Source organism: Indicator indicator, chromosome Z (genome assembly GCF_027791375.1).
Source record: "Indicator indicator isolate 239-I01 chromosome Z, UM_Iind_1.1, whole genome shotgun sequence".
Taxonomy (NCBI): domain Eukaryota; kingdom Metazoa; phylum Chordata; class Aves; order Piciformes; family Indicatoridae; genus Indicator; species Indicator indicator.
The window spans coordinates 8,042,222-8,061,519 of record NC_072053.1 but is presented as its reverse complement, the minus strand read 5'-3'; the positions used below and the strand labels follow the sequence as shown (position 1 = coordinate 8,061,519).

The 19,298-nt window shown below is 40.4% G+C and overlaps 1 protein-coding gene across 1 annotated transcript in view; it reads left to right on the top strand.

The window, feature by feature from the left end:
- Positions 1-3,619: 3,619 nt before the first annotated feature.
- KIAA0825 (KIAA0825 ortholog) overlaps positions 3,620-19,298 on the top strand; it is a 143,748-nt gene continuing 128,069 nt past the window's right edge. The window contains exon 1 of the mRNA XM_054397995.1: positions 3,620-3,750. Within this exon, the coding sequence (XP_054253970.1) occupies positions 3,620-3,750 (131 nt within the window). The remainder of the gene's footprint in view (positions 3,751-19,298) is intronic.

Here is a 19,298-nt window from a genome sequence, read left to right as displayed (position 1 = left end):
TCTCCTGGAGCCACCTCAGATCCTGGGAGGCTGCTATAAGGTCTCCCTGGAGTCTTGTCTTTTCTTGGCTGAACAGCCCCAACCCTGCCAGCCTGGCCTCCCAGCAGAGGGCTTCCAGCCCTGCCAGCATTGCTGTGTCCTCCTCTGGCCCTGCTCCACCAGGTTCCTCTCTGTGCTGAGCACTCCAGAGCTGCCCCAGCACTGCAGTGGGGGCCTCAGCAAAGCACAGCAGAAGGGCAGAATCCCCTCCCTGCCCCTGCTGCCCATGTTGCTGGGGATAAGACCAGCAGGGCTGGCTCTTGGCTGGCTGCACTCAGTGCCAGCTAATGTCCAGTTTTGCACTCCCCTAGTACCCTAAAGTCCTTGTCCTCAGGGCTGCTCTCCATCCATTCTGTGCACAGCCTTGTGCGGTGGATTGCCCAATCCCAGGTACAGGACCATGCACTCGGCCTTGTTGAGCCTCATGAGGTTCACACAGGCCCGCTTTTCTCCAACTTGTTCAGCTCCCTCTGGATGACATCCTTTCCCTCCAGCATGTCAACTCTATCTCACAGCTTGGTGTCTTCCACAAACTTTCTGAAAGTGCTTCAATCCTGCTGTCTCTAACACTGACAGAGATATTAAACAGCACTGGTCCCAATACTGATCCCTGAGGGACACCACTTGTCACTTGCCTCCACTTCATGCTGCATGGAGTGTGATCATCAAACCAAATCCTTGCATATATCTTAATATACTTTTTATTTCCTTCAGAAACATGTTTGTACTTAGCATCTTCATAGGATAGTCTTGCATTAGAGAAATTCTTAGATTTTCATAAGAAGAAATTACTTTTGACCTTCTACAAACAATATTTAAATCTGAATAGTCGAAATTTGCTTTTTTCCCCCTATAAACCAAGATGGAAGGGAATAGTTACCTTGTTTTGACAAGTGAACCAAAAAGCGTGACACAGGAGTCTTAGAGGAATGCATACATGAAAACTGGGCTGTCATGTTTACAAGGTGGTTTTTTTCATGTGATGAATTTTTCAAACAGTAAGTGGTCTGTAAGCTGCACTTATGTTTTCCCGAGCAACACAAGCTTCCTCTGGCTGTCCTGCAAGGAAAAGAGTTACTAACAAATATGTAACTTGTGGTTGTGCAGCTGTTTTCTGAACACTCTGAATTCGTTCCAAGCTGTTGTTATTTTTGTGTTAGATGTATCTATCTGTTCCACCCCATGTTTTACACCATTCATTGACTTTTCTGCAAGCACGGTTGAATAAAAGATGGGTTTGAGCTACAGGTATTGAATGGAGTTAGCACCACATTCTGTATAAATTCTACCACAGAATCCTAGAATGGTTTGGCTTAAAAGGGACCTTTAAGATTATCCAGTTCCAACTACCCATGCCATCGGCAGGGACACCTCTCACTGGCCCAGGTTGCTCAAAAACTCATCCAACCTGGCCTTGAGCACCTCCAGGGAGGGGGCAGCCACCACCACCCTGGGCAACCTGTTCCAGTGCCTCTAAAAATCTGAAGTCTCAATCTCCCCTCTTCCAGCTCTAAGCTGTTGCCCCTTATCCTGTCACTACAAGCAAAGTCCCTTCCCAGCTTTCCTGTAGCCCCTTTCAGATACTGGAAGGCTGCTCTAAGGTCTCCCTGCAGCCTTTTCTTTTCCTGGCTGACCAGCCCTAACTGTCTCAGCCTGTCCCCATAGGGGAGCTGATTCAGTCTTCTGATCTTCTTTGTGGCCTCTTCTGGACCCTCTCCAACAGTTTGATGCTGTCATGCTGGTGGTATATTTCTGAAGAGAAGAAGGAACAGATTTGTGTGGCCGTGCCTCAATATAATTAAATCCTACATGAGTGCACAACAGTATTTGCTGCATCGCTTTTATCTCAGTTCCTTAAAGTGATGTTCAATGTTTTTCCATTGGTGCAAAACCCTCCCCAAGTTGTCCTACAGTTTTCTTGCCAGAGCAACAAGTATTTCAGCATCTGGGAGAATGCTTTTTGACATCTAATTTTAATTGCACTGTCTTCAATTGAGTAACATCTGTTAAGATATTTTCAGTCTTCTGTTCAAAGACTGTTCTTCCCTTGGTGTGTTACATGATGTATTTGGTTTACATCCTTTTTCACCAGAGGGGTGACTGAGTTTCAGATACATGCCAAAATGTGGAAAGTCTTTGGGTTGTTTTTTTTGCACAGGAGTGTTCTGTAACTCCTGAAAATTTAAGAAAACTATGTGTCTGTGAAATACTCCTTAATATTGTGCTGTTCATTCTGATGTGTGAGGTTTTTAAATATTTGTTCATATTTTATTTTGGAAGAGCAAAACCAGATTTTTTTGCTGAAGAAATGCACAGTTCTGCTCCTTGTAGGTGTACACTCATAACTGACCCAAAACTGCCATTTTTACCTATCATCTTAATCTAGTGGTCCTTTCTAGCTTGTGTTGTGCAGACCATTCACTTAGAAAAGTCTCTCAATCTATTCATCTAGTTGTGCCTTTGGGTAAATACCCAACCAGCATTTGTAAATGCTTCATAAAAGTATATGACTTGTAGAAAAATTGTGTATTTATCAATTCATTATATTTTTTTGCCCAAACATGTGCATCTGAATGGTTGTTTATTCCTTGTGTTGCTGTTGGATGTTTTTAGGGCTAGGCTAGGTGTGGCTCTGGGCAACCTGATGTAGTGGAAGGTATCCCAGCTCATGGCAAGGGGGTTGGAACTGGATGATCCTTGAGGTCCTTTCCAACCCTGACAATTCTGTGATTCTGCAGTATGAATAGTATTATTAAATGCCAAATAGCAAACATGAAATAAACTGGTTACTAAGAAGTTTTCACTTTTTATGTTTTTTTTTTTCTTTAACTCTGTTACCAGCTCATCAGTGATTGTAAAAATCAACTTCATTATTTCTCAGAGAATACAGAAAAAACCCAAGAAAAAAAAATCTGCTCATGCTTTGTTTCTGATACAAAAACTCCTGGGACTTATTGTCTTAGTTTGCGTAGGTCAGTGGATTGGACCTGTTGGCAAAGTATTTGCTGAGTAAATTGTGTGCAAAGCAAGGTAACACTTGTTTTCTGGTGTATCACAGTGTTTTGGTCTGGATTTTTATATTCCAGTTATTTCCAGTGATGTGCTTCGTTTCCAGAAAGGATTTACTCTTTGGACAGGAGTTAAAAACACACAGGAAATAAATTTATACTTTTTTTAAAATTGTTTATTTATTTTCTGTATAAGCTTATTTATAAGTTATTAATTATTCTTTCCAGTTATAATAATGAGAATTTTCTTTCTAAATCTTAGAAATAAAAATAAAAGAAGAAAAATACTACTCTGATTAAAAAAAATCTGATTTTTTTTTAAAGCAAAACAGTGGAAGATATTTTGAAAATTATCTCTGCCTTTATTTTGCAGGTGTTCCTCTCTGTACCACTCAGAAGTAGGCAGAAGGCTTTCTGTTCAACACTGATTTTATCAATCTCTGCACAAACACTTCCTTTATTAATCTAGGTATTTCCAAGGAATAAAATGTTGCATATTTTGGTACTTCTAGTATGATTTTTTTTTTTCATTAATTAACCACTTTTCTGTATTTATTTTACAGAATCTGAAAATGGAGTGGGGAGGAGAATATTCTCTTGATTCTTCCAATTTAGACTGTTTATTAAATGTGCTTCCTGGAGAAATGGAGTTTCAACAAATCCTTAATGATCTTGATGAAAAAATAAAGAAGAACTCTTCTAGGTAAAGAGTTGTTTGTTTGTTTTTTAATCCAAAATATCAGTGAAAGTAATTCCATTTAAGAAGATTACAACTTTTCTCTTATTTCTTTTCTAGCTGTAGGTTAAAATTCTGGTAATTATTACAGTAGTAATTTTATCTTAACCACTTGAGCATTTAACAAATTTTTAATGCCATATAATTTTTGTGCTGTGGTCTCTCTCTGTATGGTATTTTCAACAGTTGAATCATCTTAATCTTAGAAATTACTGCAGTAGGTGTGATAGTAGAGGAGGAAAGTCTGTATTCCCATGACAGTTTTATTTCCTGCAGCTATGAGGTGGAGTTTTTATTCACTGAAAGAGCTACAGAATTTCAGCAGAAAAGCAGAATTGGAAGTCAGTATGTTCCTCAAGCATTTCTAGTGGAAGCAGGAAAAGGAACAAGTTAATATATTTAATCTTTCTTATATAAGTCATATTTTACCTATTTCAGTTAAAACTGCTATAGAGGATTTTTCTAACTTTTATTTGTACTGTACTGTGTAATATATTTCATTGTCCACTTCTTTGTAACATACTGGTTTCCAAAAAACAATGATGCAGAAACAGTGAAGCACTGAAACAGTCCTTTGTTGATGTGGATTTTTCTCGATTACATAAAAAAAAAATAGATTTTTTTGATTGTGATGTCAGTGCTTTATGGCTGAACTCTTCAGTACCTTCAAAATACTTTGATCTGCGAAAGATGTTCTTAAGCAAATAGGGTAATTGCCACTGAAAAGAAATAAGTAGACATTCAGAGACACAACAAAGAGCAGCATAATTTTCTATTTGGTTTTGGAAATGCTTGTCTTTGGATAACAGTGCATGTTACAGAGTCCTGTGATGACATAAAATGGCCTTTGTGTAATTTTAATGAAGCCCACATTTGTGAGAGGTCTTTTTCTGCTCTCAGACAGCTTCCTGAAGAATAGAGATAAACCACTGAAAAATGATTTAGGTTATCTCTGAATTATTGTTGTGTTGCTCATGCCAGGCTGAGAGATTTTTCAGGCTTTTTTATTTATATTACTTCTATCTGACATTGTGAACATTTTCATTTAAAAACTTACTGTTTACAAAAGTAGTTGTGATAGCAATAATCCTGGGGTAGCAACAACAGTGAAGATCTGGGAAATGTCCTTTTGTGGACCCCTGCATTGTGCAATTTCCTGTGACAGTTTTCCATCTGTTGACATCAGTGAAATGTGGATACTTACTTAGAGTTTAGTTGATCTCATAACACAGTTATAGGTACTTAAGTTTTTAGTTGCTGTGGTCTTATATATGTGGGGAAAAACACCATCAGCATTTTTGACAGATGTTAGCTCTTCAGCTACCAAATAAAAGTGATTTTGTCATCATTATGGAGAGCCAGCCTGAGAGTTTGAAGGATTATTCTCAAGATGAGTCTTTGGAATGCATCCTTTACTACTATTTTTTCTTTTTAAGACATGTAAAGTGGGTTGAGAAAACTTTTGGCTGGGTGGAAGAAGGCCAGCTATGCCTTTTCATGGTATTTTATGTTAATTAACATTTTATGTTACATTTTATAGTACAGTGGAACTATTTGTACATCCTTAAGAAGGCTGATTGTCCCTGTTTTAGGTACGCAGTCCTACGTTTAGATGAACCTTTCACTCTAAGTTTTGCAAGATCCAAATGGTATTTTATCCGAGGAGAGCAGGAAATTGGGTTAGGGTGTGGCACACAGCAACACCATCAGGAAAAGCTTCCTATTTCTGCTGAATAGATGCTTCAGGTAGCTTTTAAACTAATTTCCACAAGGAAAATAAGAAAGTAGCCCTGTAGTTACCAGGTGATATTTTGCTCCTGCAATATGTCAGCTTCAGAAATAGAGAGGAGTTTAAAAGAAGATGGACAGCAGCTGATGTGACTTTTAAATTAAAAAGAGTCCTTTTATGGCTAATATTTTAGAGGCAGCATGGAATGAAATCATTTTCAAGTTACCATTGATCTTTGTAAGTGGTTTGATAAGAGCAGCTCTATGCGCCACGGTGATACAATTGGAATACAATCCATTTTTCATCAGAGAGATTTATGATTTTATTATACCACAGAGAATAAACATAATGGTATACAGCATATATATATTTTTAAAAAATAAAACATTGTGTAAAAAATTATGATCCAAAAGTGTGTAAATCACTTGAATGCTCATTTGTTGCCTTCCAACTGAATAGCTTTTATAAAGCTGTGTGGCACGACAAATCAGCAGCTGAATTTCCTTCAGGATTGTTGCATTGTACCAATTCTGCTTGGTGCTACAATAAAAAGAAACAAAAACAAAAAACAAAAACAAAAAAAGGGAAAAAAAAAGGCTACCTGTGCAAAATTGTTTCATTTGTAAGTTTTAAGGGAGCAAGTGGTTCATTCATTCACTATCATATAAAGACCTCTTATTACTCTCGAATGTTAACTTCCTTTTTTACAACAGTTTATAGAAGCAGGTGAATATGAACACTGTCACTGCTGACCAGTTTTATCTGCAGTGATAGTCCTGAGTGACTCTAAAGCATGAAATTGCATTCATAATTTCATCAGGATGATCATTTGTCTTCATTCTCTCCCCTCACATTTGCTTTGACTTTTACTGTTTATCAAAACTGAGTCTTTGGAATTGATTTTCTACTAATTGGAGGATTAAGAAATAGAAAGAGTTAATATTCAAGCAATCCACAGAACTAAGCTTTCAGCTGACATTTAATACTTCTAAGCAGAAAACAAGGTACAGACCTTGAAATGAAGCTTACAGTGCATAACTTGAAAGTGTTTGTGAGCATGAAATCTCTTCAGCTGCTGATCTTTTGTATGTACTCAGTTCTTCAGTGGTTGAGTGTTGATAAAGTGACAGTAGCTTCCATGAGGCTGCAGGACAATGTGAAATATTATAGGCCACCTTCAAAAGAACAATTACTCAGAATTTAAAAAAATACTATTTCCTAACAACTGTATCTCCACAATACACTGGAGACTATATCTTTGTGATGCTTATTGCAAAGGCTTGATTTGACTTCAGTCTGACCTTCTGCCTAATTAACAGTAATTCGCTCATCTGGGATTTTGATGAATGTCTTTTATGAAGGGCTCCAGTGAGGTCAATACTAAGAAATGCTTGTAGGATAGCATCTTGTCCCATAACTGTTCAGTATAAATTGTCATCATTGCTTGAGTGACTAACAAAATCCTGGACTTGTGAATAGGACTATCTGGAGAGTACCTCAGTAACATTAGTTACTGACATTTTCCAGTTGTTGATCGTAACTTTGATGATTTGTATGGCAATGTGTCCCAGTAGCAATATGTCCCAGTGTCAAAACCTCCTGGCACAGGGACAGATGAGTCTCAAACAGGGTTTTAAGCAGTGCTTAAGCACAGTTTTCTTGTGTCAGAATTGGTGTGTGCGAGAGTTAATGTGTTTTTAAGCTGAGATATGCTATAGGAGGTGTCTTCTGTTTGAAAATTTCGGCTTCTTCCTCTAGAGTTTTCAGGGGAAAAAGGTAATTTCCTGTTATTCAAGAAAACTAAGAAAAATCTTGAGACCCCCATCCAAAATCCCTGTAATGGTTGCTCATTTGGGAGAATTTCAAACTGGGGGTAATAGTAGAGGCATAAAATTCATGGTTTTACCATTTCACTTGGACCTAATATTTATCACAGCTCTCAAAAAGAATTAGACTCTTCTGGGTGAATATGATCTGCTTGCTGTACAAGTGCATTACTGTAGTGTTCAGAGTTACTTCCTGTGAAGACATTATGGTAATGTTACTAATTGCCGGGAACAAAGTAATTAAACTGAGAAAGAAGTGTAATTTTATTCCTCTTTAGCCTGTGGTCTTTGTGCATGATCATTTTGTTCAGGATAGTGGTTTCTTATCACATTGCTGGCTGGACAGCACAGAATTTCTCAGAGATTGGCCGTTTTAATAGGCACACAGTTTCTTGACTCCAGTACACAATGATGATCATTGTGTCAGTATCTTCAGTAGTTAGCTAACTGTCATGAACACCTGCAGAAGCTATAATCAGATCTGTGACTACGCTGTGAAATATCCAATTAATTTCATATAAGAATATAGGAGACAATGGGGTTTTAACCATTATTTGTCACTATCATGTTTGGTCAGTGGAGTTGAAAGACTCTTATGTTTCACTGCCAGTCTTCTGAAGTAACTTATCAAGGCAAAGCTTACATCTGGTGGACTGGAGTATCTCTAGTCTTTAAAACAAGATTGGAAATTAAAGGTAGGCAGTCTGAGAACAAGCAGTTCTCATGTGGTGATGCTGTTGAGTAAGTTTCTCTTGCTGAGGTACAGTAAAGTCATTACCATTTCTAATTGTTTCTGATTTCACTTGTTCAATTGTTTCACTGATTTCACAGTTTCAGTGGATATATTTTGTCAGTAGCTACGTTAGAGACATAAATTAGCTTGCAAAGTCCTTGAAGCAGGCTCTGTATCTTTGTTTTATGTCTTAAAGTCCAAGACTACAGTAAGAATCATTTGAGGAGGTGAATTTTTGCAAGACTTTTCAGCTGTATAATAAGCCTGTAGCTGCTGGATTTAAAAATAAGTATCAAGACATCTTAGCCTTAACAATATTCTTCTGAAGTGGTGAAGGTTTGGTAGCCAGTCTTGCCTTCAGTTTTGGATTGCTGCATAAAAAACAATATTTAACTTTATTCCTTCTGGTCTTATTTTGGTCTGCAAATTGGGAGAGAGACTTATTCTTTTTAGAATATTCCTATGTGTGAAATTAATGCACACATGAGGCCAAATGTCAGAAGCAAGGCTATTTATTAAAGGATAAAGGAAATGGAATAGAGGAAGGGAGAAAAGAGAGAGTCAAAGACAGAGGAACAAATGGAGAAAAAGAGGGGGAGAACAGGAAAGGAATTATATCACTATCTTTGGCCAGAGGAGGGGGGAGAGAAAAGTCCCAAAGTCAAAGTCCAAGTCCATATCAGCTTGTGCTGCCTGAGGGTGTGGTGTCTCCAGCCTGGAGGAGGATGAGGCATTCTAGGATGGTGTCTTCCCTCGATGGGTTTCTTCCTCAGAGCAGGCTCTGGTGTGTAGTGTTTTCAGTGGAGGAGTTCTTCACTGAATTTAGTTCTCTTTACACAGTTTTTAAATCACAGTTTCCTCCTGGCCCCTTGCCCTTATGCATATGTGTCCAGGTGCTGCATCCAGTGGGTCTTAATGCATATTCCTGTGTGCTCGAAGGGGTCTGGTGCTGGGTGAACCTCCACCCCCTCCTTTGCCTTCTACCTGTTTACACATCCCTGGTCTTACCAGGCCAGGGGGTGATCTGTTGCATAGTCCAGGGGTCCTTTCACCATTCCCCTCTTTCAGGACAGCTGCAGTCTTGATGGGTAGAGATGGTTTTGTCATTATTGGGACAAGGGAGGTTATTCTTCCCCTGTACTCAGCACTGGTCAGGCCACACCTTGAGTGCTGTGTCCAGTTCTGGGCTCCTCAATTCAAGAGAGATATTGAGGTACTGGAATGTGCCCAGAGAAGGGCAACAAGGCTGGGGAGGGGTCTGGAGCACAGCCCTGTGAGGAGAGGCTGAGGGAGCTGGGGGTGTTGAGCCTGGAGAAGAGGAGGCTCAGGGCAGACCTCATTGCTGTCTACAACTACCTGAAGGGAGGTTGTAGCCAGGTGGGGGTTGGGCTCTTCTGCCAGGCAACCAGCAGCAGAAGGAGGGGACACAGTCTCAAGTTGTGCCAGGGGAGGTCTAGGCTGGATGTTAGGAGGAAGTTCTTCACAGAGAGAGAGATTTGCCATTGGGATGTGCTGCCCAGGGAGGTGGTGGAGTCCCCATCCCTGGAGATGTTCAAGAGGAGCCTGGATGAGACACTTAGTGCCATGGTCTGGTTGGTTGGATAGAGCTGGGTGATAGGTTGGACTGGATGAGCTTGGAGGTCTCTTCCAACCTGGTTGATTCTATGATTCTGTGACAATATAATCACAAAGTGATTTGCATCCATAAAGGATTCCTACAGAGCATTAAAAACTTTTTCTGAAGAGGAGAATTACATAATTCCTATGAATAAGACAAAGATTTTATCAAGCTACGAAACTTGAGCATCCTGCCCTGGTAGCAGACACCCTTCTGACTGCAGGAGCCTCAGTCTTGGTGAACTTTAAAGGTCTCTTCCAACCCAAACTAGTCTGTGGTTCTCTTGATTCTACACACACACAAATATGAGGTGATAACAGAACCTGTGTTATTATGAGCAGCAGCTTTACTTTGTGACTTTCTCCTCTGATGCTGAGGCCACCATTGTAAAGAACATAAATTTCTTTTTATATTTTCAACTGTTTATGCAGTTGATTGAATGAGAGAAAGAAAATGATCATGCCAGGAAGAATAAGCTGATGGCCAGCTAGACTGGAATGGAAAAGCATAAACATTTAGGCCTGGAACTATAATAATTTCTTTTTTCCACCCCAGAATTTTATAAATCTAAGAGACAGACTGTACCATGAATGTTCCTGTAGGTTATCATAAGCATTGCAGCAACCTGCAAGGTGCTAAGTAGCCATTTTTGGTGCAACTTCTTGTTTCTGTTCATGATAAAGGTAACAAAACATCTTTTGCCTGAACCTTTGTGGTGTTTTTGATGTGATTTGGTTGGTTGGTTTGTTAGTTGGTTTTGATTTTTTTTTTTCAGTTCAACTGTAGCCATCAGTTCAAAAGTTACCAGAAAAGAAGGCTTTTATATTTTTGGTGTTTATTAACACAGGGAAGTGCTGAGGCATCAGCCATAACCACATGAATTTTTCAGCAGGCCATGGGAAATTTTCCCAATATTTCCTTTTTGGCAGGCCAGCCTTCATGAAATAAAGTGGAATATTTTTTTTTTCATTATGGGAGGAACCATAACAGTGAAAATGTCTGCAGGAATTACACTGATGAAAGTCTAAAAAATAAGCACTTCACAGAATCACAGAATGTTGGGGGCTGGAAGGGATCTCGAAAGTTCATGCAGTCCAACCTTCCTCCAGTACAGGATCACCCAGAGCAGATCACACAGGAACACATGCAGGCAGGTCTTGAATATCTCCAGAGAGAGAGACTCCACAGCACCCCTGGGCAGCCTGTTCCAGTGTTCTGTCACCCTCACATTTTTCCTTCTGTTTCCATGGAACTTCCCCCATTGCCCCTTGTGCTGTCCTTGGGCATCCCCCAGCAGAGCCTGGCTCCAGCCTCTGGGCACTCTCCCTGCACATCTTGAGCACCAGCAATGAGGTCACCTCTCAGGCTCCTCCTCTCCTCAGCTCCCTCAGGCTCTCCTCATCAGGAAGATGTTCCACTGCCTTCAGCATCTTTGTATCTCTGTTCTGGACTCTTTCAAGCAGTTCCCTGAGGTCCTTCTTGAACTGAGGGGCCCAGAACTGGATGCAATATTCCAGAGTAGAGGGGAAGGAGACCCTCTCTCAACCTACTCACCACAGCCCTTCTAGTCCACCTCAGAATGGCTTTGGCCTTCTTGGCCACCAGAGCACATTGCTGGATCATGGGCATCCTTCCATCCACCAGGACCCCCAGGTCCTTTTCCCCTTCACTGCTCCCCAACAGGTCAGTCCCCAACCTATCCTGCTCCATGGGGTTGTTCTTTCCCAGATGCAAGACTCTCCCCTTGCCCTTGCTGAATTTGATTCCATTTCTCCCTGCCCAACTGTCAACCTGTCTGGTTTACCAGTCAAAAGTGTACATCAGGCCCTCTGCTGTACACAGGTTTCCAAATGATGTGACAGATATTGTACAAAATGCCTTGTGTCTTTAGCAGTATAATTATACACAATAATAACAAGGTAATACCGTGTTAATGTTTCTGTCTTCAAAAAGGGGGCAATTGTGTCATTAATTTTTGCAACAAACAAGTCTGTTCATGGTAATATCCATGCAAACTGGTTCTAAAAGGAGATCTCCATGAACATGGGGATCTCAAGCATAAGTAACATGTGGTTTAAAGATAATTTCACTTTATAGCTTAGCAGTTTAATTTAACCAATCTCATTGTCATTTTATGGCTGTTCCATATGCTATATGAGATAAATTGAAACTGTGCTTGTTGGAAATTGATAGGAGTTAGAAGATCATCCTTCAACTTACTCACAGTAATCTTAGGCAATGGAAAATGATATATGGAGACAGCAACCCTCATTTTGGTGCTCTGCTTTCCACAATAATGCTGTATCAGTATGACAGTGCTTACACTATCAGTTCCATTACAGCACTTGGTTTGTAACTGTTTGTCCATTGATGCAGCCACTTAAAAAGCAGTCTCTCTACATGACTGTTGTTCCTAAAAACTGTCATTACCTTCATACATCAAAGCACCTAGGAGTTCTCAAACTGAGACTCTCTCTCATGCACTGAGAATGCTTACCAAAAGGTATTGCTGCTCAAGAAAAGCACTCCAGTGTGGACACAGATAACAGTATGTGGTGTCCCTGCCCATGGCAGGGGGGTTGGAACTAGATGATCCTTGTGGTCTCTTCCAACCCTGACTGATTCTGTGATTCTATGATTCTAACAGAACTTTGGTTTATAAAAAGCAAACAAAACCACCTTGCCTGTAACAAGGAGAAGCTATTTTAGTGAAACAATTTTCCCTGTCATAATGATATGTAAGCAGTAGAAACCACAAGCAGTGATGCTACCTGGAGATAAGCACCTGGAGAGGAGAAGACTGTGGGGAAATTTGTCAATGCTCAGCAAGAGCTAAAGGGCCTGTGGAGGGCAAAGGATGGGGTCAGACTCTTGTCAGTGGTGCCCAATGACAGCACCAGGGACAGCGGGCACAGACTGGAACCCAGGTGGTTGCATGTGACCAAGAGGAGAAACTTCTTCAAGGTGAGGGTGCCAGAGAGCTGGAGCAGGCTGCCCAGAGAGTTTGTGGAGTCTCCTTCTCTGGAGAGCTTCCAACCTCCCCTGGCCATTGTGATCCTGGGCAAGCTGCTGTGGGTGCTCCTGCTTTAGCAGTGGAGTTGGACTGGATGATCTCCAGAGGTCCCTGGCAAATCCCACCATGCTGAGATTCTGGGATTTGCCTACAAAGGCTAAAGATACTCCTTGTGTAGGACTAAATATTTCTTTCCTGAAAATTTAGTCTATTTCACAGAAGTCCATATGAGCATAACCATCAGATTATTTTTTTTTTTTTTTGCTACAGAGAAAGGCTATCTTTTCAGCTTTCATATTCCAATTCTTGTTTAGTGCTTGTTTAGTACTTTGGTGATTATATTTTTCTGTTTATATCTAATCAGTTCCATGTGTTCAAGTAAAAGTAGACTCCTTTGTGGAAGAAGAATTAATAGAGTCCTGTTAGAATTAATAGAGTCTTGTGTCACAAACTGATCAAGATGATGAAAATGGTCTGAGAAATGTGAACTTTATGTTTTTGGTTTGGTTTGGGGTTTTTTTGTGTGTTTGGTTGTTTTGTTTTGTGGGGTTTTGTTGTTGTTGTCTCTTCTTTGGCATCTCCTAATCACCACTATTAAACACCTGGAGACTTCATCTGATCAAGAACAGCTATTCTAATATACTTCCAATAGGCTGATTTCCAACAGAAGAGTTAAGCATTTTCTGGTTAGGTCCAATAATGTCTCAACATCAGTATCTGAGTACTTAAAACATGAGTTGTATTCCTCACTTCATCATTGGTTTAATAGGACCAAGTGCTGGGTCCTGTGCTTGGGTCACAGGAACTCCATGAAGGGTCCAGTTGGGGAGAGTGACTGGAAACTGCCCAGCAGGAAAGGACCTAGGGGTGTTAGTTGACAGTGGCTGGACATGAACCAACAGTGTGCTCAGGTAGCCAACAGCATCCTGGCCTGGATCAGCAATAGTGTGGCCAGGAGGCCTAGGGAAGTGATTGTCCCCCCTGTACTTAGCACTGGTGAGGACACCCCTTGTGCACTTGAATAGATTTTTGTATGAAAAGGCCTGGAGTTGCTAGAGCATGTCCAGAGTAGGGCAATGAAGCTGGTGAAGGGTCTGGAGAACGGGGCAGCTAAGGGACCTGGGGGTGTTCAGTGTGGAGAAAAGGAGGCTGAGGGAAGACCTTCTTGCTTACCTGAAAGGAGGTTGTAGTGAGGTGGGTGTTGGTCTCTTCTCACAAGTCGCAACTGATAGGACAAGAGGAAATGGCCTCAGGTTGTACCAGGAGAGGTTTAGGTTGGTTATATTAGGAAAAGTTTCCTTACTGCCAGAGTGGTCAGGCATTGGAACAGGCTGCCCAGGGAAGTGGTGGAGTCCCCATTCCTGGAGGTGTTCAAGAAATGTGTGGCCATGGCACTTGGGGATAAGGTTGAATGGCCATGTTGGGTTGATGGTTGGACTCAGTGATCTTAAAGGGCTTTTCCAACCAAACAAGTCTGTGATCTGGTGTTTCAGAGGTTGTGTCAAAGCACACATGGAGCGTGGAACCAGTTAGCAGCAGTAAGGAGGCAAAAAGCATGAAGTACTGAACTGTGATTTGCTTGTGCATGCCAGGTCTGGTGTTCCTGATTTAGATTGGGTGGTGTGCAGATGTGGCTGTATTTTCCCACTGACTGCATGTGATTTTAGGGCAATTTATGCTCCCATTATCTGTGGATAGTGTCATTTGACATCATCTAGGTTGATGCATCAATTTCTTCAAAAAAAAGCAGCTTTTTACAGCACTGAACATAATAAAGTGTATTTGTACCTAAACCTGAAGGATTACATGTGGGGCAGGAAGGCATTTAGCACTTTAAATGGCTTTTTGTTATTGCACTTTTGAGAGTAAAATTCTTTAAAATACTTTAAGCACATTTTTTCACATCAAAGTTTGATGTTTTGCTTTATAGTTCTTAAAACTTCAGCTAATTTCCTTTCTAAAACAAAAAAAGGGAAATCAAAGTCTCATTCACCCTACATTAATAGGAAATGATAAAGTTTTAGATACTAGCCTACATAGTGAGAATAATTTTAATCCTATTCAGCAGAAGGCTTTTACATTATTTTTTTCCAGAGATATACAAATTACTAAACACTTGATGTAAAAAAGGAATAAGTACTTATAATTAACCAAGTGTTGACAGAATCCTGAAAAGGAGTAGCAGCATTTCTGAGACCATGTTTACCTGCAGCAGACTGTAAGTAAACAGGGTGAAAATATTCAATCAAAACCAGTTTTAGTCCAATGTTTATGTTATTGGGATAAAAGGATTAAGTAAAACTAACAGACTTACCATGATCTGTACTTACAGGAGGGGTGCCACTGAAACTTATGCACCTAATCACCTTATCAGTGTTGGGACAAATTAACAAAATACTTGGGCTTGAGAAGGCTGTGGGCTACTCATAGCTTGTAGTTTATTGGCTGCCACACAGAATCAAAGAATATTAGGAGTTGGAAGGGACCAAGTGGGTTTGGAATGTCTCCAGAGATGGAGACTCCACCACCTCTCTGGGCAGCCTGCTCCAGGTCTCTACCACCCTTACATTAAAGAAGTTCCTCCTCATGTTTAGTGGAACTTATGTTCAAGTTTGTGCCAGTTACCCCTTGTCCTGTTTCTGGGCACCACTGAAGAAAGACTGGTCCCAGCCTCCTGATACCCAATCAGCATTGATGAGATCTCCCCTCAAGGCTCCTCTTTTCCAGCCCAAAAGCACCAATTATCTCAGCCTTTTCCCATAAGAGATGTTCCAGTCTCCTCAGCATCTCTGTAGGCTTTTGCTCTCCCCTCTCCAGCCTAGAACTGGCTTCAGTACTCCAGATGTGGCCTCAGCAGGAGAGAGTGGAGTGGAAAGAGAACCATCCTCAACCTGCTGGCCACACTCTTCTTGATGCACTCCAGGTTGCTCTTTGCCTTCTTGTCCACAGGGGCACATTGCTGGCTCGTGGTCATCCTGTTGTCCACCAGGACTCACAACTCTTTTTCCCCAGAGCTGCTCTCCAACAGATCCAGTCAAAGATAAATGTAAAAACTGGTTGATAGTTGAAGCAGATTGGCACAGACCAGCAACAGTAGCCCCTTTCACAATGCAGAATGCTGTGATCTCTGGGGTACCTCTGGATGAGATGGATCAGCAGTCCACAACCAAATTGCCTTTCATAGTCTCCCAGGAGTTAAGGTAGGTGAATAGGGGATTTAGTTTTGTAGTCCTGAGAACAGGTTTTGCAAGTTCAAAAGATACTATTCCAGCCTTTTGTCACGTCTAGAATTGGTATTTATGTTTGGGCTGTCCCATCAGGAAACGTGAGTGGGCCAGAGGCAGAGAGAGAGGTTACCATGGAGGTCCTCTGTACTCCTTCCAGAGTCCTTTGATGATGGATCACAGGATCAGAGGATGTTAGGGGTTGGAAGGGAACTCTGGAAATCTTCAAGTCCAACTGCTCTGCCAGAGCAGGACCATAGAATCCAGCACAGGTCCCACAGGAACACATCCAGATGGGGCTGGAAAGGCTCCAGAGAAGGAGACTCCACAACCTCTCTGGGCAGCCTGCTCCAGGGCTCTGTGACCCTTACAGTAAAGAAGTTCTTCCTCATGTTGAGGTGGAACCTCCTGTGCTGGAGTTTACATCCATGGCCCCTTGTCCTATCCCAGGGCACAAGTGAGCAGAGCCTGTCCCTGTCCCTTCTTCCTGACCCTCAGCCCTCAGATATTTATAGACACTTATTAAATCTCCTCTCACTCTTCTCCTCTCCACACTGCACAGCCCCAGGTTTCTCAACCTCTCCTCATCAAGCAGGGCTCCAGTGCCTTCATCATCCTTGTAGCCCTCTCTTGGACTCTCTCCAAGCAGATCCCTGTCTCTCCTGAACTGGGGAGCCCAGAACTGGATGCAGTCTTCCAGGTGGGACCTCACTAGGGCAGAGTAGAGGAGGAGGAGAAACTCCCTGGATTTTCTGGCCACACTCCTTTGAATGCATCCCAGGATCCCATTGGCCTTCTTGGCCCCCAGGGCACATTGCAGAACTTGCTGCCCACCAGCACTCCCAGCTCCTTCTCAACTTGTTTCAGTGCACTTTGTTTTGGACTCGTGCTCAGGAAAGGTGAAAGACTTTTGCCTCTATTTGACAGAAGTTTTTTACAGGCCACTCAATATATTCATAAGTTTTAAAAGCTTTTATATATGATAGCATTTCCTGTAGTTACTAAGCTTGGTTTCTAAAGTTAATGCAGTTGTCAAATGTGGTGACTTAGTTTGGGTTTACATGATTTACCTCATGTCTTTTAAAAGTAAAACAAATATGCTTCTGATTCTTGACAAGTACAATTAAAGATGAGAAAACAAGGTGTTAAAAACAAGTAATTTAGAATTTGCACAATCATAGTCTTGGGAACAATAGATGTAAGTTTCCTTCTGACATTCAAAATGCCACATTCTTCTTCACTTAGATTCTTGTGGTTGTCCTTGCATTCTGTAATGATAGTTGATGTAGTTCTGATATGATTATTACTGTTATATTGTTGTTTTTTAGTGCTGTGTTTTAAAGACACAAAAGGCACAAGGAAGCAAAACCTATCATAGATGATACATCTTGATGACAGACTCAGAAAAAGTTAACTTCTCTCCTTTGTGCTTGTTGTAGGTAACTTAAAAATAAAAGGAAAGCACAGGCTGATGTTTATCTTTGAACCTAATTTAGTGTGATCGTTTGCTCATGTTTTTTCACTGTTTTTTTGCTGTGAATGTCAATTCAACCTAGCAGACACAGTTCCCAAAGGTGTGGGTGACACTGATTTACTTTACTGCTGCTGATCAGAATGAGACAGCTCATAGGAATTTAGGGTACATTGCATAACATCTGTAAAAGAATAACATGCAAATCACTCAATAAAGGAGAAAATCCAGTAGGAAGTCAAATAAATTCTTCTTCTACATCCTGAAAACAGTACTGCAGGCAGAATTAAATGACATACACAGACACAGAATGGTCTTTCATCACTCCTTTCTTCTGACAAATTTATATGGAATAGTAGAGTTTAAGTTGTTTTTTTTTTTAAATTATTATTTAAAGCAGATTATATTTTTAATAAAAATACGTGCTCACCGAGAATGGCATTTTATGGAAAATTAATCTTTACATACTATGGAAACTTAATCTTTATATACAGAGTGAAAAAAAAAAAAACAACACATTGATTTTCCATGTATTAAAAAAAGAAAGAAAAAATAAAGTCAAACTTTATTCCAGGCTACTAATAAAAAAATAAAATAAAAAAACCAAGACATTTTTCCTATTTTTTGGTCCTTTTTATTGCAACTTGTAATACATGGGAAAAAATTGTTTTATTTTCCAGTTTATTTTCTTCTCCTCTTGTTCTCTATCTTCTTTTCTAATCTTATCTTGTTTTCTTTTGCCAAAACTACTGAAGTTTGGAAAGGTTAGAGAGCAGTTACAGAAAACCAGACGTGCTTCATCTCTTCAAAACAAGAGAGGCACTTCCATAGGCAGGGTTGTTGATTGCTTGATGCATTGAGAATAGAAAGCAAGATGATCATAAGTGTCTGGCACTGAAATAAGCTTGTAAGAAGCTGAGTTTCATCTAACCCTGACAGAAGGAACTCAATTTGTGTTAAAACTTGCACCCCTGATCACCTGCAAGGGCATAAATGGAATAGCTAAGATGCTCCAAAATGAAGTTCAGATAGTGCTGGAGAGTCACTTTGCACTTCAATAAACCAGAACTGGCATCAGTGTAATTGTTGGCTCTGTCTGTACCAAACCTAGATCTGCCTAGATCCACTCAATACTTAGTTTTCTGGCTCAAAATGTATAAAATACTAAGCATTACCTTTAAGAAAAGTAGTTCTGAAACACTGAAAGAGTGTTTTTGTAGAAAAATTATGTAGAGCTGGATTACTTCTGGATTTTTCTTGCCGAGAAGGTGTTTTTCTAGGAAACCATTGTTTCTGGATTTACTGTTTTAATAATTTCTTTTATTCTCATGTAAGCACCCACATAAACAGGAATAAAACCATTTTGGATGTTCAGTTGTTCTTGTGATTTTTAGGTTTTGGGTTTTTGGTGTGGTTTTGGTTTTTTGCAGCTGAAATCTCTGTGAAAACCACACCAGCCACACCTGATTTCATAAACAGGGTTATGATTCTAGATGACTGCTGAGGAGTGGATCATCAGCCTTTTGAAAACAAACTCTGGTTTCCTTTCAAGTATTCTAATAACAAGAAAGAAAAGATCTGCTTTCTCAGCAACAACTGACTCCAAAGTTCTTTTCAGCATTTTTCTCTGATGTCAATGGGTCTTTAAGAAGTCATTAATATATGTTATGTATTATAAAACAACTGCTGATTGCTAAAGGAGCAAAATGACACATCCACCTTTGAATGTGGTAGTTGATTCAGCTTATATTCTCAGCTTTAGCTAATTAAGCACCAAAGACCAGATCTGAGGTTGGATGATGCCTTATTCACTAACTACTTTATTAAAAAGCACAAGACTGTTTGAGGGTGGCCTGAAGGAAATTATTTTAGCTCTAGCTTGACCATATTTAAATGTTGAT